Source organism: Aristolochia californica, unplaced genomic scaffold, assembly GCF_029961685.1.
Source record: "Aristolochia californica isolate CCGP_79_NKW_82.1479 unplaced genomic scaffold, dmAriCali1.0.hap1 SCAF_7, whole genome shotgun sequence".
Lineage (NCBI taxonomy): Eukaryota > Viridiplantae > Streptophyta > Magnoliopsida > Piperales > Aristolochiaceae > Aristolochia > Aristolochia californica.
This window is the reverse complement of record NW_027182268.1, coordinates 35,444,517-35,461,401: the sequence shown is the minus strand read 5'-3', so window position 1 is coordinate 35,461,401 and position 16,885 is coordinate 35,444,517. Positions and strand designations below refer to the sequence as shown.

The window sequence follows — 16,885 nt, the reverse complement described above, 5'->3', positions numbered from 1 at the left end:
TCCCAGCAATGGTATTTAAATTTCTATGATGTTATTTCTTCATTTGGTTTTTACAGAGAATAACATGGATCAATGTATATACCATAAGATCAGTGGGAGGAAAATAATTTACTTAGTCCTATATGTAGATGATATTCTACTTACTTCAAGTGATTTAGGTTTACTTCATGAGGTTAAGCGATTTATCTTCATGCAATTTGATATGAAAGATATGGGTGAAACTTATTATGTCATAAGCATAAAAATTGAGAGAGATAAATCCCGAGGGACACTAGGATTGTCTCAAGAAATCTATATCAATAAAGTTTTAGAGATATTTTGTATGAAAAATTGTTCATCTTGTGTTGCATCTATTGTCAAATGTGACAAGTTCAGTTTGTAATAAGGTCCTAGAAATGATTTGGAGAGGGAACAAATGAAAAACATTCTTTATGCTTCTTCTATTAGGAGTTTAATGTATCCCCAGGTTAGCACAAGACTTGACATTGTATATGCAATTGGAATGTTGGGCATATATCAAAGTAACCCAAAATTTGGACCATTGGAGAGCTGCAAATAAAGTCATGTAATACCTTTAAGGGACTAAAGACTACAAACTTACACATAGGAGGTGATTGGATATTCAAACTCTAATTTTCTGGATGCCTTGACTCGAAAAGGTCAACATCAGGATATGTCTTCTTATTAGTTGGAGGGGCCATTTCTTGGAGAAGTACAAAACAATCATTGATTGTTGCTTCGACTACAGAAGTAGAGTTTATAGCATGTTTTGAAGCGACATCACATGCTATATGGTTGAGAATTTACTGTGATAATTCCACTGAAATATTTTTGGCAAAAAATAATAAGAGCAAAAGTTGTAGCAAACACATTGACATTAAGTATTTAGCTATTCGAGAACATATCAAAGCTAATAAGAGATAAGTATAATCCGTCCAATTATCGGATAAGATCACATTGGATTTATCCCATGTTGTATTTATCTTATCGTGTAAAGCTTCTTTTATCTATTATAAATTGTATAAATGCCACCCTTACTCAATTGTAAAGGAGTGGTTCAGTTGAACATCTAACATGGTATCAAAGCATATCGATCTTTTGTATTTTCCATCCTCAAAAAAATATTTTCGCTTTCTTTGCCTCTCCACCCATAACTCATGCCCTGCCACACTCTCCCAAGCTCAACCACCCGGATGATTCACCTTCGATTGTGTTTGCCCCTACCACTACCAATGTTGCTACCCTTCCACATATCTTCACCAGACAATGCATTTTCTTTGATTCCGTCTACCCCAACCGTACCAGTGCCACTGCTTTTCCACATTTCTTCACCGGACGATGTAGATCGATCCTCTGCATCTGCCTCTCCACCCGTAAGTCACACTCTGCCACATCCTCTCAAGTTGAACCACCTGAACGATTCACCTTCGATTTTGTCCGCTCTGGCCGCTACTAGTGCTATTACTCTTCCACATCTCTTCATTGGACGATACGTTCTCTCCGATTTCGTCCACCCCAGCGACTGCTCTTCCACATCTCTTCACTGGATGATGCGTTCTCTTCGATTCCGTTTGCCCCAGTTGCTACCTGTGTCGCTACTCTTCCACATCTCTTCACCAGACAATACAACTCCATCTACCCCAACCACAACCAGTGCCACTACTCTTCTACGTCTATTCAATGTGATTCCATCCTCCCAATCGCTACTAGTGTCGCTGTTCTTCCCATCATTTTGCTTCTAATAACCCTTGAAACAAATCTCCTTATATAGCTAGTGCCAAGTTCATAGTTTTAGTTGCTACAAGACAAGATTTGCCTCTTTAACAAGTGGCCTATCTTGTGGGGACATAATTAGCGATAAACATAAACCATTTAGTTATCGGATAAGATCTCATTGGATTTATCCCATGTTGTATTTATCTTATTATGTAAAGTTTATCTTATCTATTCTAACAAAAGCAAACAGAGTGGTTGTGGAGCACATCACCTCTAGATCGATGATTATTGATCCACTGACAAAATGTTTGCCACCTATTGCTGATAAGGGACATGTTGAATACATGGGATTCGATTCTACTATGTAGTTTTTTATGTGATTGAGATATACTTTATGTTTTATCGTATTTTGTTGATTGAAAAACTTTATTAATTTTATATTTATCTTCTCTTATTTAGTTATATACATGAAATTTAGAGAATGACAATATATGTTTAAATTTGGTTGATCCTGTAAGAATTTGGAAGTTCATTCATAAATATATGTGCCACTTATGGTTTTCGTTCAAAGGAAAAAATTACATTGTAATAGGTGGAAGTTAATACTTACCGTAAAATTCTTATGTATCTGTCTTCAGCTTGTAAAATTCTTATGTATCTTTGTCCTCAGCTTTTAAGTTTTCATGATTTTCGTGCATTTCTAGAAATTCTGCAAACACCGATTTCCCTCTCGTTGTCTCTCATTATTTCTCCTTGCCGCTCTCTCTCAACCCCACTCCAGTTTCTCTCTTTCTCCAACCCCTTTCTATCTTTACTTTCGACCTCTCGGTCCCTCTCTTTCTCTCGCCGGCTCTCTTTCGGCCCTTATCTATCTCAACCTCTACCTTACTCTTAACTCTTTCCGTTTATCTTCATTCCGGTGCAAATTTCTGCTACCCTAATCTCTATTTATCTAACATTACTTGTCTGCGGAATTTTTATAACATTCATGGCGATTCTACGTGCGAAGTTCCTCCCTCTATCATCTTCTGACGGGAAAATCTGTAAGGCGCAGGGACCATATTAACTTCAAACTTGCTTTCCTGCTAGTGTCATGGACTGCATTCTCGGTTCCTCGAGCTTTTCACAACCATCTTTGAAAAAACATCCTAGAATACGCACCCGGAATCGAGTATGTTCCTATCCATCTTCAATATCATCTAATCTGAAAGCAATGAAGCCCGAAAATGACGAGAAAAAGAAGTGTGTTTCAAAGTTGCTTGAATTATCCGTTACTATAACTGTTATATCTTCTGTGCTCCCTCAATCTCCGGCAGTAGCAAAAGTTTCGGAAAAGAAGCGTTCATCCAAGAAGGAGGAAGTTTTGTCCCTAGAGGAATTGAAGTCTTGGACGCGAGAGCTTCCCGTCGTTGGAGACAGAATTCCGTACACTGATTTATTGAAATTGAAAGAAGAAGGAAAGCTCAAGCATATAATTAAGCTTCCATCAGTTCACTTAAAGCAACAACCAGATTCTGTTCTCGTGGTTCTAGATGACTCTAGGGTTTTGAGAACTGTTCTTCCAACAATTGCAAGGGATGGAAAGTTTTGGGAGTCTTGGGATAGGTTAGAAATGAATTCCCTGTGTATGAATGCATATACGCCTCCAATTAAAAAACCAGAGCTTCCATCTCCTTATCTAGGTGTTATTGCAAAAATTCCACTTTCCTTTTTATCAAAGGTGAAATCCAGGCCACCATCTATGCGAGCATTGGAGCTTCAAAATATGAGAAAGGAGCTGCAGATGAAGCGAAAATCTGAACTGGAGAGAGTGAGGAAAGAGCAGGAAATGCTGGAAAAAGCTCTAAGGGCTCAGAAAAAAATTGAGGAAAGAAAAAGGAAGAAAGAATTGAGAAAGGTTCAGTATGAAAAGTCACTGCACAAGGCCCGCAAGAATTATCAGCAAATGGCAATTGTTTGGGCTGATTTGGCACGGGACCAGAATGTTGCAACTGCCCTTGGGTTTCTTATTTTTTTCATATTTTATCGAACTGTTGTGTTTAACTATCGGAGGCAGAAGAAAGATTATGAAGATAGATTGAAGATTGAGAAAGCGGAAGCTGAAGAGAGAAAGAAGATGAAGGAGCTGGAAAAGGAAATGCAGGGAATTGAGGATGCTGGAGAAGAAAGTGAGGAGGGAGCAGATGAGCAGAACCCTTATATGAAGATGGCAATGCAGTTTATGCGTTCTGGTGCTCGTGTTCGGCGAGCCAGCAACAAACGGTTGCCACAATATTTAGACCGAGGAGTGGATGTCAAGTTCTCAGATGTTGCTGGGCTTGGAAAAATACGTCTTGAGCTGGAGGAGGTTGTCAAATTTTTCACTCATGGAGAAATGTACAGGCGACGAGGAGTGAGGATACCAGGTGAGTATCTGTTCACGGTAACTATCATATTTTTATTGAGCAAATGATAAAGATTAGATCTGAGAAGTTAAATCTTGTTGTTTGCCATCTAGCTATGGTTGTTTGCATGTACTGTTGAAACTAGGTAAGCTGAATAGTTGTTCTGTTGAATCATTGACTAGTCCAAGGAAAAAAGGATGCCAGGTAATAGCAACGACAAAATCATATATTCTTAATGAATTTGGATGAGTTAATGTGATCTGAATTGTCTTCTCTCTCTCTCTCTCTTGAATGGCGAGAATGTATTGAACCAAATAATAATGGAAAAGAGTCCAAAGATTCAACTAGCAAAACGAAATTGCAACTTGATAAACAAAGGCAAGGAGAGAGAAAGAGGGGTGGGGGGGATTGGCGCCTTAATCTTCCTTTCAAGGGGAATGGAGAAATTTTCCTAGCAAATTCTAACAGAACCTCAGTTTGGCATGACTGGTGTTGGTGGCACCCAGAGGGCCAGGAAAAGTGATGAAGACAGCACCTCCCTGATCTCTAAAGTACCTTCTCACTCTGCTGGCCCTGGTTTTCCCCTACAAGTACCATCTTTCCATAGTTTGACTTAATGGAGCTAGCAAGAGGGGAACCCAAGAACAAATAGAGGTAGGAGAGTGGGGAGCAGCTGAGCATAACTTTCTGATTCCTAATCATGGCACCGGTACATTCCTTCAACTCATCCATTTGGCCAAGCCAAATTGAGATTGCTTGATTCTTTCAATGACAGTACCATACCAATAGATCTTCTTTTGTTCTCGAAAGTTCTCTCTTTCCAAGTATGCCATAGAGTCATTGCAAGGCATACCTTCCACATGATGTTTCCCAGCTTGGGCAGAGGAAAGGATGGAGTTCAAGAACTGAAGTCAGAGAAGCTGCAAGGCCAACACCTGCAAAGGTCAAAGTTTGGAAGGACAAGCTCCAAATCACTAGCATCACATAGCTTGCATGTTCTTTTAGGGGAAGTATCTCCTCTGTTGCTCTATTATGATGTATGGTTTGCTTTTTATGGTCTTACATGTCTTATTCTATCTATTCTCTTGATATTCATTGCCATTGATTGGTTGTCTTAGCAAGATTCTCCAATTTATGTCTCCATGTACTGAGCTTTAAATATGTTGTCCCATTTAGGTGGCATACTTCTATGTGGACCCCCAGGAGTAGGAAAAACATTATTAGCAAAAGCTGTTGCTGGTGAGGCTGGAGTCAATTTCTTCTCAATTTCTGCATCCCAATTCGTGGAAATATATGTTGGTGTTGGTGCATCCCGTGTGCGAGCACTCTATCAGGAAGCAAAAGAGAATGTTAGTAACTATTATATTCCTATATTTTAAATGAAACGGTCGTTCTCAATTGCATTTGACTTTTCTTATCTCTTTTTTTTTTTTTTTTAATATTCCTTTCTCATCTCTTTGTTGTGCAAGTTTTCCGAATCTTTTTGAGTTTTGTGCTAGAACTGCATTAATTTAACCTCTTATGTAGAGACTGTCGGCAGTTCTTTAATGATGCTCACATGATGCATAGTCTAACAGGCTTGATTTATCTGGAAGTTACCTACGGGAAACTTCAATATGCACTAGAAAGCAGCACAAACCATTTTAAAGTCCTGCCATTAGCTGGATGGGTTTTCCCAACCTTCGAATGCATGGTGGCTTTTTCCCCGCCTTAGATGTGTTTCTTTAAAATGTGTTTTTAGGCACCATCAGTTGTCTTCATCGATGAGCTTGATGCTGTTGGAAGGGAGCGTGGTCTTATAAAGGGTTCTGGTGGGCAAGAGCGTGATGCTACTCTCAATCAGGTTGGCATATTAAGGGCAGCCTCTACTTGACCATTGTTTAAGCCTTTGTATAAAAAGTAGTGATCTTTTGACCGTGTAATCTCTGTGATTTTCTGTAGCTGCTTGTGTGTTTGGATGGTTTTGAAGGAAGAGGTGAGGTCATCACCATTGCTGCCACAAATAGACCAGACATCCTTGATCCAGCTCTTGTGAGACCTGGTCGGTTTGATCGCAAAATTTATATTCCTAAACCTTCTCTTGTGGGTCGAATTGAAATTTTAAAGGTAATGACTCCTAATTTTGGTTGTCTTCTTTCAGGGATATGCTAAAGAGGGCAACTGTGTTGTTCACCTTATACAGATATCATTAAAGAAAACTGTAGAACATGGGAAAGAGACATCTTTTCTTTGTTAAAAAAGTCTACTTGCATGTTATATTTCTTGTATTAGCATAAAAGAGAAAAAAAAAATTCTGTGTGTAGTTCATTATGTCTATTTCCTTGAACACAAAGGGTGACTGATTAGGATTGAATAATTTTGTTCATTAAAATTATGAAATACCAAATATATCAATCCTTCAAGTGAGATGTTAAACCCTTGAATGAGCCCATCTAAATTTGTGAAAGGTTTTACATATTGTGGCTGGGTTTACATTCTTGACATTCTTTTGATCATTATTTATTTTTTTATTTTTTTATTTTATTTTGGAGGGGGGGTAACCAATAAATGGCTTTATCTATTTGGTATTTGTAGGTCCATGCGCGTAAAAAACCAATGGCTGAAGATGTAGATTATATGGCAGTTTCTAGTATGACTGAGGGAATGGTTGGTGCTGAGTTGGCCAACATTGTTGAAGTTGCTGCCATCAACATGATGCGTGATGGGAGATCAGAGGTACTTCTAACTTCATTTTTTTGGGGGGAAATGCGAGATTTCTTTAAAGGCGAAAGTCAAGCAAACAAAACAAATTACAACCTAGGCAGGTGGGGGACCAAAACGACAGAGGGCAATCCCATACCTGGGCATAAGAGTCAGCCAGAGAGTTGGTTGAACAGGAACGAAAAATCAAGAAATATTGATACAAGAGGAGTGATCTAGGATCTCATAAAAAGTTTGCCTATGCCTCCATAGAGGATCAAAGGGGGTCGAGCACCATCCAATCATGATCTTGGAGTCACCCTCTACCCAGAGCCGTCCACCAGGATTCTCAATGCATAGGACAAGACTTTGCTTAAGCGCCATCACTTCAGCTGTGGTCGTATCAGTATGCCCAATTTGGCTAGTGTAGGAAGAAAGGATAACCCCCTCATGGTTTCTAAACACTCCACCAATTCTCGCTAGACCAGGACATCCCAAGGCACTTCCATCAAAATTTAGCTTGATGACCTTGGAAGGAGGGGGGACCATTCTAAACTTTAATTGCGAATTGCAAATAAACATTTGGTAACCTGAGAAAGTAAATGAAAACTCTTCTTTTTTTTTTTTTAAAGAAAAAGTTTCATCCTTATCATCATATGTTCATTTTACATCTCTGGTTGATCCCAGTGCTTTTTCAATGGTGCATGGAAGCATTACTATTAGATGATCTTGAGGTGCCCTTGATGCAATCAATTCTAAATTCCTTAACAGTTGTCAGTTAATGGTGCAATCTAATGCAGATTACAACTGATGACTTGCTACAAGCTGTTCAAATAGAAGAACGGGGAATGCTTGATAGAAAGGAAAGGACCCCAGAGATGTGGAAGCAACTAGCTCTCAATGAAGCAGCCATGGCTGTTGTGGCTGTGAACTTTCCTGATTTGAAGAACATTGAGTTTGTATTGTCTGCCTTCTAAAATATCCTGCTTTGCTTTCTTTGGTTGAATTGGTACTTGTCAAAAATATGAATAAATGAAAGAAAAAAAAGTAAATGAATAGCTATTTACATCAAGAGTCTGTAAATTGTATTTATGTCTCAAAGGAAAAGATATTTCTTTTGCTTTTGTAAGTGTTCATGTGGATCTAAGTGAACAATCACTGGGTATAGCAAAGGACTAGTGATTGATGACACTTGCAAAGAATCACTTATTTCTACATGTCCTTGGGCAGTTCTTGTTCTTGCCATAGATTGAATTTGACAGATTTTCCTTTTTCCTGCGTGAAGGCTTTTAAATATTTAATCTAGAGTCTTCCCTCAGTCCTTTATGTTTTAGTCTTTTCCTCAAGGTTTTCTACTTTCAAATTAGTTCTTTATTTCTACCTTGGCTACTGTTTAAGCACAAAATTGTTTTCTTATCTCATTACTTGCAGATCCTTCTTAATTTGATATTCTTTATAACTTGATAGATTTTAACATTTTAACTGTCTGGAATAGGTCACAATTGCTCCTAGGGCTGGAAGAGAATTGGGCTATGTGCGAGTGAAGATGGACCATATAAAATTCCAAGAAGGAATGTTGAGGTGTTCTACATGGCCCATCCATACACTTCATATCGTTTTTCTTTTTCAGATAAAATCATTGTAGCCATAATCAAGGAGATCGTGTTGAAAAGTAGATGAGTTGAATAACAAGTTTTATTTTGTCTTTTTCTCTTCTTGCTTTGCTGCCTTATTGCAATTATTAAATTTGACATAGTTTTCTTTTCCATTTGACTTATATGCAGTCGACAGTCCCTCCTTGATCATATTACCGTTCAAGTAGCGCCACGTGCTGCAGATGAGATTTGGTATGGTGAGGAACAGGTTAGTTTACTCTCTGTTTAAAGAATAGTACCACATGGGTTTGGGATTAGAAAGATAAATGTCTTTGTTACTTGGGAAGAGGCTTTCTTACTTTGGCTAGTTGGGGTATACTTGGATTCAACACCAACAAGATATTAGAGCGGGCACTTGTGTGTGGACCTCCATCCGAAATTGTCTACGTGTAAGAGCCATAAAGAGGGACATGCAAGGGGTCATTTTAAAAATAATTCCACATGGATTTGAATTAGAAAGGTAATGTCTAAACATCTGGAATTATTTTTACGAAGGATATGAAAACTACATGTATCATATGGTTTCTATAAGGGTGTTAGTTGAATGGAGACTAGGCAACGTTACAACTAATGCTGTCAAGTTTGTGTCAATCATCCACCTGAAATTTCAATGTTTGTCTAATGGTCAATCAGGCCTAAGCTTGGTGATCGGTTCATGAACTAAGAAATCCTTAGTAAATTGCAGTTGGTTGAGATAGGTACCTTGAAAAGAAAAATTGATAAAAAAGTAGGAAGCTGTAATTTTAAAAACCTTAATGATCAAAAACCTAAATGTAACATAAAATAATCTCGGTGTTTTCCATCAAATTGTTAATGTTGGGCGGTTTTTTGTAATTGGGTGTGGTTGTTTTTCTTCCTGCCTTTAGTGGACCATTGGCACCTTCCTCTCTCTCTCTCTATCTTATACACACACAAAAGCGCATCTGCACATCTTTGGAAGAGAATGAGAAATAGATTTCATCAAGTGAACTCTCATGAGGGAGAAAAATTACAAGGAAAGAACAAGGGCTAAAAGGCCCAAGAAGAGATACGAGAAAAAAGGAAGTATAACAAGAATACAAGCTAGGGAGATTAATCAAGAGGAAGAGTTCTTCCACCAACAAAATTTTGACTGGAACCACCACTTATAGGTTAGAAATCTGCCAGGTAGTTATTACTTCTTGGGGCATGAATCCAGGAAATTATCAAAGTTTTGTATACGTCCTTGACTCTATTCCTCAAGAAGCACCAAGGGAGACACTGCTTCTTTGAAGCTTAACTCATTACAACCACCAATTCCCCTTCCACCAAGAGGGGGCAAAGATTCGGGGATCCTGGAGTAGGGCCTGGACTCTGTTCACATGAACTCCCAATGGTCAAAATATGCAGGGAAAACAAGGCAGATGCTACTTGTGAGTTACGGTTAAGTCCCTGATGACATCATCTTCACCAACAAGCTCAGTGTTGCCTTTGGGGTTGTTGTCAAAGTTGAGCTTGAGCTAGTCACAAGAAGGAGACCATTCTGTGGGAGTAATCTTGTTGCTTGAGCTAATCACTTAGTTCCAGTTCTCTGTTAATAGTGCTGTGGAGCAAGAAATCACAACAATTTCAGAAACCAAAACTTCTTAATTGTTTTCAAGGACAGCAGCCATTTACTCAAGAGATATTGGCAGCGACCAGGGGAAGCAAAAGTGGAAGTGAAGGAAGGCACCTCAAACCTGCCAAAAAAGTTTGTGGAGAAGGAGACTTTTGGAAAACAGTATACAGGGTAGTTTGGTAATTTTACATAGTCTATACCTCTTAGTAAGGGTACTGGTTTAGTCAGCCTGTTTCGGTGTCTTTATGGTTTCATTTTCATGTAATTTGGAGGTGTACAGTGGGAGTTATAAGGATTTAAGTTCTAAAAGTACCCTTCAACTAGCAATGCCCAAAAGTACCCTTGCTATGTCTCCTTCAACTAGCAAAGGAGTAGAGAAGTTCTCAAAATAGAATTTAAGCTCTAAAGAAGAGCTGTAAGCTCCGCCACAGTGACCTCACAATGCTTGAAAGGGGAAAAGTATGCAAAGAGAACCATCCTCGTTGTCCCCCCCACCTGCGGGTTCGGGGTTCTCCCTAGACCCCATCAAAATTGAGTTTCAAGCCGAAGCAACCAGCTGGCTAATACAATGTGAGGCCAATTGAATGATAGATCGCCCATTTCTCCAAATAATCAAGCTCTGAAGATGAGAAGTATCTTTCTGCTTACTTGCGCCAATATTATGCTATGCTTAGTCTTTTCGATGGTTTCTCCAAAAGAAAATTGCCTACCCTCGGAAACTCTTCTATTATGCTCATTGCAGACACTCCATGAGATCACTACTATGGTGAGGCTCTAGAAGCTCTTCCCTATTTTGCCCCATGGTATAGATTGGGAGATGAGGAGAAAAGAGGGAGGGAAGCAAATATGGAGTCCAATTTGATGAAGGCCACTCATATCTGCTCAGAGATTGGACAATAGAGGAGGAAATTGTTGATGGAGTGCGGTAGGTTCGCACAGAGTTTGCATGATGGTTCATCCAAGGTTTTTCCTTGTTTAGAGAGTTAGTCAGCAGTAAGGATCTTGGTCTTAGTGCCGCACAAGAGGAAGTGGTTACTTTAGTCGGAGCTGGAATTTTCCAAAGAGCACTGTCCAGCAGAGCTTCTAGAAAAGAGTACTGCAAAGCAACCATATAGTCCCCAAAGAGGTCATGGTTCCAAACCATGGAACTGTAACCGCAACCCCTAATACATTTGGCTTCAAGGAAAGCGAGGAGATTTGACATAAGAGCCAGCATATGCTCTGCATGTTTGCCTCAATATACTAGGGGGGGGGGGGGGGGGGGGGGGGGGGGGGGGGTTGTTAGTGCACTTTGTAAGTGCTAGGGAAAGTGAATCACTTGTTTGTGTTAGTGTTTGCAATGGAAAGTGCAGTGTAAAGTGTTTGTTTGTGTTAGTGTGCACAATAGAAAGTGCGGTGTAAAGTGTTGAGAGATTATTTATTAATAAATTTTTTTGATAGATCTGACTTTTAGAAAATTAAATTAATATTAGTTAATTAATTAAATATAATAATTAAACAAAGGCTTACTTCTATAATTGTAATCAAATTGTAATTTTGTAATATCTAAATATGAAATGGTTATATAAAAAGGATATTTTATTATATAGTAATATCAAAATAATATTAATTTATTAACTAAATATATAAAACGTAAAATAATTACACAAATACTTACTTTTATAATATAAAAAAACTTAATGCAATTATTATTTTAAAAGTTTTGAAATTGTCACTCTTAAACTATTCATTATCAACGTACTATGTAAACAACGTAATAATAAAAATAAAAATAACCCAAATATAACTCAATCTAATACTTAATATAAAAAACCTACAACTGTACATGCAAAATACAACCAAAAAGATATTTAATTTCATTAAAACATAATAGTCAATAAATTTGCCACATGAATTGCTAATACATCTCGAAAATACGATGTTTTTGCAGATTGTACTGTAGACTCCCTCTGAGTACTTATTTGAGTGTCCACATCATCCTCAAAATCATCATCACTATTACTATCTTCATCTTCATTTGCATTCTTATCTTCACGATGTTCTCCACCAGAATCATCACAATATTATCCACCATCTACCAAATAATATTTGCCTACAATAAAATATATATTTATCATAAATTAATAAAAATAATAATAAATTAAAATAGACTTGAGAGAGAAGTGACATTTACCTTTAGGAGTACAAAGTTTATCTCGCCTGCTTAATGCTAACTAGTTAGCATGGAAAGAAAATTAAGATCGAATAAGGGAGAGACTATGTACATTTTAGGAGATAGGTTGTTTAGACAAGTTCTAATTACATGAGTTACAAGAATGAAGAAAGGGACTTTTAAGAGAATTAAGAGAGCTCTTTTCATGTGAGTTAGATTTGAAAAGAAAAGTGGCGTAAATTGGAATGGAGTTTATGGGAGATGTAAGCTAGAAATGGAACTTAAAGAGGCGTGATGTGGAGGGGAGTTTTCTATAGGGGAACATGAGTTAGAATGGGACCAAAGTGGTGCGAGTAAGAATGGAGCATGGGCCCCATAATGTCATGTCTTCACCAAATCTACAGATTTTTTTTCACACAAGCAAAGGAAAAGAGATCTTAAACCCACATAAACCTTTTTTGTGTTTCTTTGTATTTCAAGGTTTGGGCACCTCAAGAACTCAACCACCCCATTTTCTTTTATGTCAAACTCTCTTCTTCCACCATTCTCTTACATGCCAAATCAAAATTCTTCTTCTCTTTCCATTAAAGCTTCCAAAATCACTAAAAAAGGCAAGTTGGCCAACATATTTGTGATCTAGACCATTCATCAAATGGCAAACATAATGCACACATCACATATCTAATTACACAAATTCGACGGTGCAGTCATTGAAATAGAACTATAATCTTTTAACAGGTGTCAGTTACTCTTTTCATAAACATACATTTATGATCATCAATAAACCTTTATGATGTCTGAATTAGATTGCTACATGCATATGATATTGACAGAGAGAGAGAGAATGAAAGAGGGGAAAAGAAGCTAACAAGATGCATTTTCGAATATTTTCGAATTAGAGTGCTACATGCTTGGAGAAATGCCTTGCATTATTTTCAGAAAAGAAACCTTTAACTGGAAGCCAGTCAGATTCTATTCAACCAGAGATGTGCAATTCAGCATAATTTCTGCATCTCTTATTGACCAAATAATTCTTTCATGGTTTTCAAATTCTCCCAACCTAGTAAACTGTGCTAGAGGATTACTAACAAAGCCAAAGTAAGAAATGAGAGTCTGCATAAAGAACAAAAAATATGAGGCAATAAAGAACAACTCATGTAAGAGAGGTATTTGAGCAACACTGTCTATATCGTTCCATGTAGGGAAAAATCCTAAAATTGCCAAATATCTCCAAAAAGCACATGAAGGAGATCGTTTCTCACAAATTCAAGCCTCCCACAAGTTTTGTGGAATTTTTGCTTCAATCATCCATGCATTTGGATAAACACATCACATATACAATAGCATCTCCAAGTATTAAGTTTTTAAAGCAAGTCATCTCCATCCCGAGTAAATGCAACTCAAATTAGTAATTGACAAACCCATTCCAAGATTCAAGGGACCAGAGCAGTCATTTTCCTCTGGTTACTGTGTCATTGGTCTTTAGCACAAACTAACTCCAAGTGAATAATATCTTACATACAATTTGCTTGAAAGAGGAAGAAATTATGCAAAGTTAAACAGTTTACAGTCTATCTTTATACTCAGAAAACCGTTGTTTACTCACTTAAAAGATTCCGAAAATGAAGCCGAAAATTAAAATGAGAGGCAGAGGAACGATTCCGAAACAAGAAGAAGACTAATCTTCGATTTCCAGGAAGAAGGATTTACCCTAGTTTCTGCCGAATCGAGTGAGAGAGGTTGCAAAGGGGGGAGATAAATCGCCGAAGGTCGTCGGTGTTGGGGACTGCGAGAGGAAGAGAGGTTCAGCGAGCGCCGGGGAGAGGTTGCAGAGGGGGGGAGTGAAATTGCCGAAGGTCACGAGTGGTTGCAGAAAAAAAAAATTCTCCAGCTTCCTTTCGACAGCCCGACAACCCGATGTAATTCAACGAGTGAAAGTGAATTCACACGTTGAATGGTGTGAATTCACTTTCACGTTTTATGAGTAAATGGAGTGAAAGTAAATACCCTAGTGAATTCACTTTCACTCCGAACTTACAGAGTGCACTAACGACATTTTGTGCACTTTACCTAGTGTAAGTCATTTTACTTACAGAGTGCACTAACAGGGCCAACTTGATTTGACATAAAGAAACTTCTGGCATCTCAAATAATAGATGCACTGAAGTGTTCGTTAGAGGTGACTTGTTATACTCTCAAATAATAAGAGTTGCTGTCTTCTCTCATTTAAAATTTGTCTTGTTTTAGTTTCTTTGTGCTGAAAGTATTTGAATACAGCTTATTTTATTTGACTATTAAACACGACCACTTTCATGAATAGCTCGTTTAATATCATCTATTTTGGAAATTTAGGTAGAGATTAGTTTTTTTGGATTGCATTATAGGAACATATGTTTTGTATTCCCGTAATCAAGATATAGTTTTCTTTTTTTTTTTTCCATAAAACGGAATTTCAGAGTTTGTGGTCTCTGGAATTCCAGAGCTCTATTCTCTGGAGTTTTCTTTCTGGACTAACTGCTACATGGATATTCCACCAATCAGATGTGATGTTGTGTTTTATAAGCCTAACCAGCATGTTTTTATTTCACTTCTATTGAAGTTGTTATGCATTGACACATTTTACAGCTGAGCACAATTTGGGCGGAAACAGCTGATAATGCAAGGTCTGCTGCAAGGAGCTTTGTTCTTGGTGGCCTATCTGAGAAACATTATGGATTATCCAACTTCTGGGTTGCAGATCACATTAACGTATGGTTTATGGTTTGCATATTTCCTCTTATGAGCATTTTTTTAGTAATGTTGCTGGTCGCTCTGTGTACAATAATACAAGTTATTGATATCACTAGGAAATTGATTTAGAGGCGATGCGCATTCTAACTCTCTGCTACCAACGAGCAAAAGAGGTAATCCACATCGAATGAGACCTAAAAGAAATGCTTCTTACCACTAAAGCTTTTTACTGTTGGCATTAATTTATCTTTCTTTTCTGTTTGCAGATTCTGCAACGGAACAAAAAACTTACGGATGCTGTAGTCGATGAACTTATCCAGAAAAAGAATCTAACAAAGCAAGAGTTTTCTCGCTTGGTTGCGGCTTATGGAAGCCTTGAACCTGTGCCACCCAATATAATTGATGTCAGAATTGCTAAACGTGTGGAGTTCCAAGAAATGATGATGGGGAAGAAAGAAACAGTTGCCTGAGGAAGCAGTACCTGAGTTCCAAAATAGTGGTGCTCATCTCAACGGTAAAGTTCCTTGTGATTTTTTAATACTCCCATCTATGAAGTAAGGAATCACAGACATTTTCATTTTCTCTGCCCTCTAACATAAGTGTCTTTATAAGGTGTTAACGTATCTCAATTTATCCAAGTGCATAATATTTGTGATTAGACTTTCAGAATGATGATTATTCATAGTTAAGTGAGATTTTGCTCCATGCTGAAAATTTTGCAGCTAGTTTTGTTACTGTTACACGATAGAGGCGTCTGAGCTTACATGCTGAGAGGCGTGGGAGCAAAAAGGGCAGTAGATCCATTTGAAAGTTCAAACCAGGAGTTGATAAGAGGCTTTTAAGTTATTATGGTAATATTCTAAGTTGGATTGCTATTGATCGTTCACAATTAGTGCCCATGTAAATTACGTTGGAGTGGGAAGTAGTCTTGTTTTTCAGGTGATTTATTTTCCTTTGCCAAGTTCGAATTTTTTGTTGGAAGCAAGATATTGAAGGAAGTCAAGATGATGTTTAATGCACATTGATTCTCATTTTTTTCTTCCCATTTTCTGCAATTAAATAATTTCTTCAAACTTGACTTCAATCTCTAGAATTCATCTGTTGAACTTGTAACTGACTTTTATCTTCGTGTGCCTGGATGGGTTATTTTCTGTGTTGTAAATGACCTGTAGACCTGTATTACTTGGTTATAATTAAGGAAGGAGATGTTAAAATGGTTTTATACTTACCAAACAAACCAGTTCATAAGAATACACAAAGAAAATCTTTGTTTTGCTCCAAATTCGATTGGTTTAATGCTTCTACCCGCACCAAAAAGATTCAGCCAACTCTCTCTGAAAATTATAATTACTTAAAAGATTCAGAGCTTAGGTGAATGATATTGTTGTTTACTTACAGTCGAATAATCATCCTTCAGCCATGGAAATGAGGAGGAGAAGAAAGAGCACGAGAACTAAATTGAAAATGTTTGCCCTGGCCATGGTACTGTCAATAATAAATAAAATCGGATTTACAGATTCAGCAATGTGAAGAACTATATATTAAAAAATCCAGTAAAAACTAAAAAGTATTTTTCTGGAGAAGGTGGCTACACCTAAGCACTAACAGGGAAGTCCTCATGATATTGTGAACAGAATGACACCGATGAGAGAGTGCACAATCACAAGAAATCCAGGCTCTTGTATTAACTATCTCACAGTGGAAATCATTTAGTATGAGAGATGAGTTTAGATAGTATTGAAATTTATTGGAAGATAGCCAAAGTCCTGCTAAGCAATTTGTTAGGAAAAGACGGGTAATTGGGATTAGCAGATCCGAGCTCCCGGTAATGGAGAATATGGCTCACCTCGCCTGAACGTGTCAGTTGACCTTGCTAGTGCCCTTGTAAGTGCCAAATTTGGACGAAAGGTTTCCAACAGGAAAACCACTCGACCACGTTCGCCACTCTTCAACCTGTAACTTCCCTATAACCAATTAAAACCGCAACTTCTGC

General features: G+C 37.8%; 1 protein-coding gene across 1 annotated transcript; it reads left to right on the top strand.

Moving 5' to 3' along the window:
- Nucleotides 1-2,463: 2,463 nt before the first annotated feature.
- On the top strand, nt 2,464-15,935 carry LOC137935903 (probable inactive ATP-dependent zinc metalloprotease FTSHI 2, chloroplastic). Its single transcript, XM_068780312.1, has 12 exons — nt 2,464-4,121; nt 5,277-5,449; nt 5,842-5,943; nt 6,042-6,206; nt 6,675-6,815; nt 7,580-7,738; nt 8,275-8,360; nt 8,564-8,642; nt 14,788-14,910; nt 15,009-15,065; nt 15,159-15,406; nt 15,615-15,935. The coding sequence occupies exons 1-11, from the start codon at nt 2,810-2,812 to the stop codon at nt 15,360-15,362; spliced, it is 2,601 nt and encodes an 866-aa protein (XP_068636413.1). The 5' UTR covers nt 2,464-2,809; the 3' UTR covers nt 15,363-15,406; nt 15,615-15,935.
- Nucleotides 15,936-16,885: the final 950 nt, after the last annotated feature.

Coding starts and splice junctions, on each gene's coding strand:
- LOC137935903 (XM_068780312.1), top strand. CDS start 2,810: ATGGACTGCATTCTCGGTTCCTCGAGCTTTTCACAACCATCTTTGAAA. Junction 5,944..6,041: donor GTGATGCTACTCTCAATCAG/GTTGGCATATTA, acceptor GATTTTCTGTAG/CTGCTTGTGTGTTTGGATGG. Junction 15,066..15,158: donor GCTACCAACGAGCAAAAGAG/GTAATCCACATC, acceptor TTCTGTTTGCAG/ATTCTGCAACGGAACAAAAA.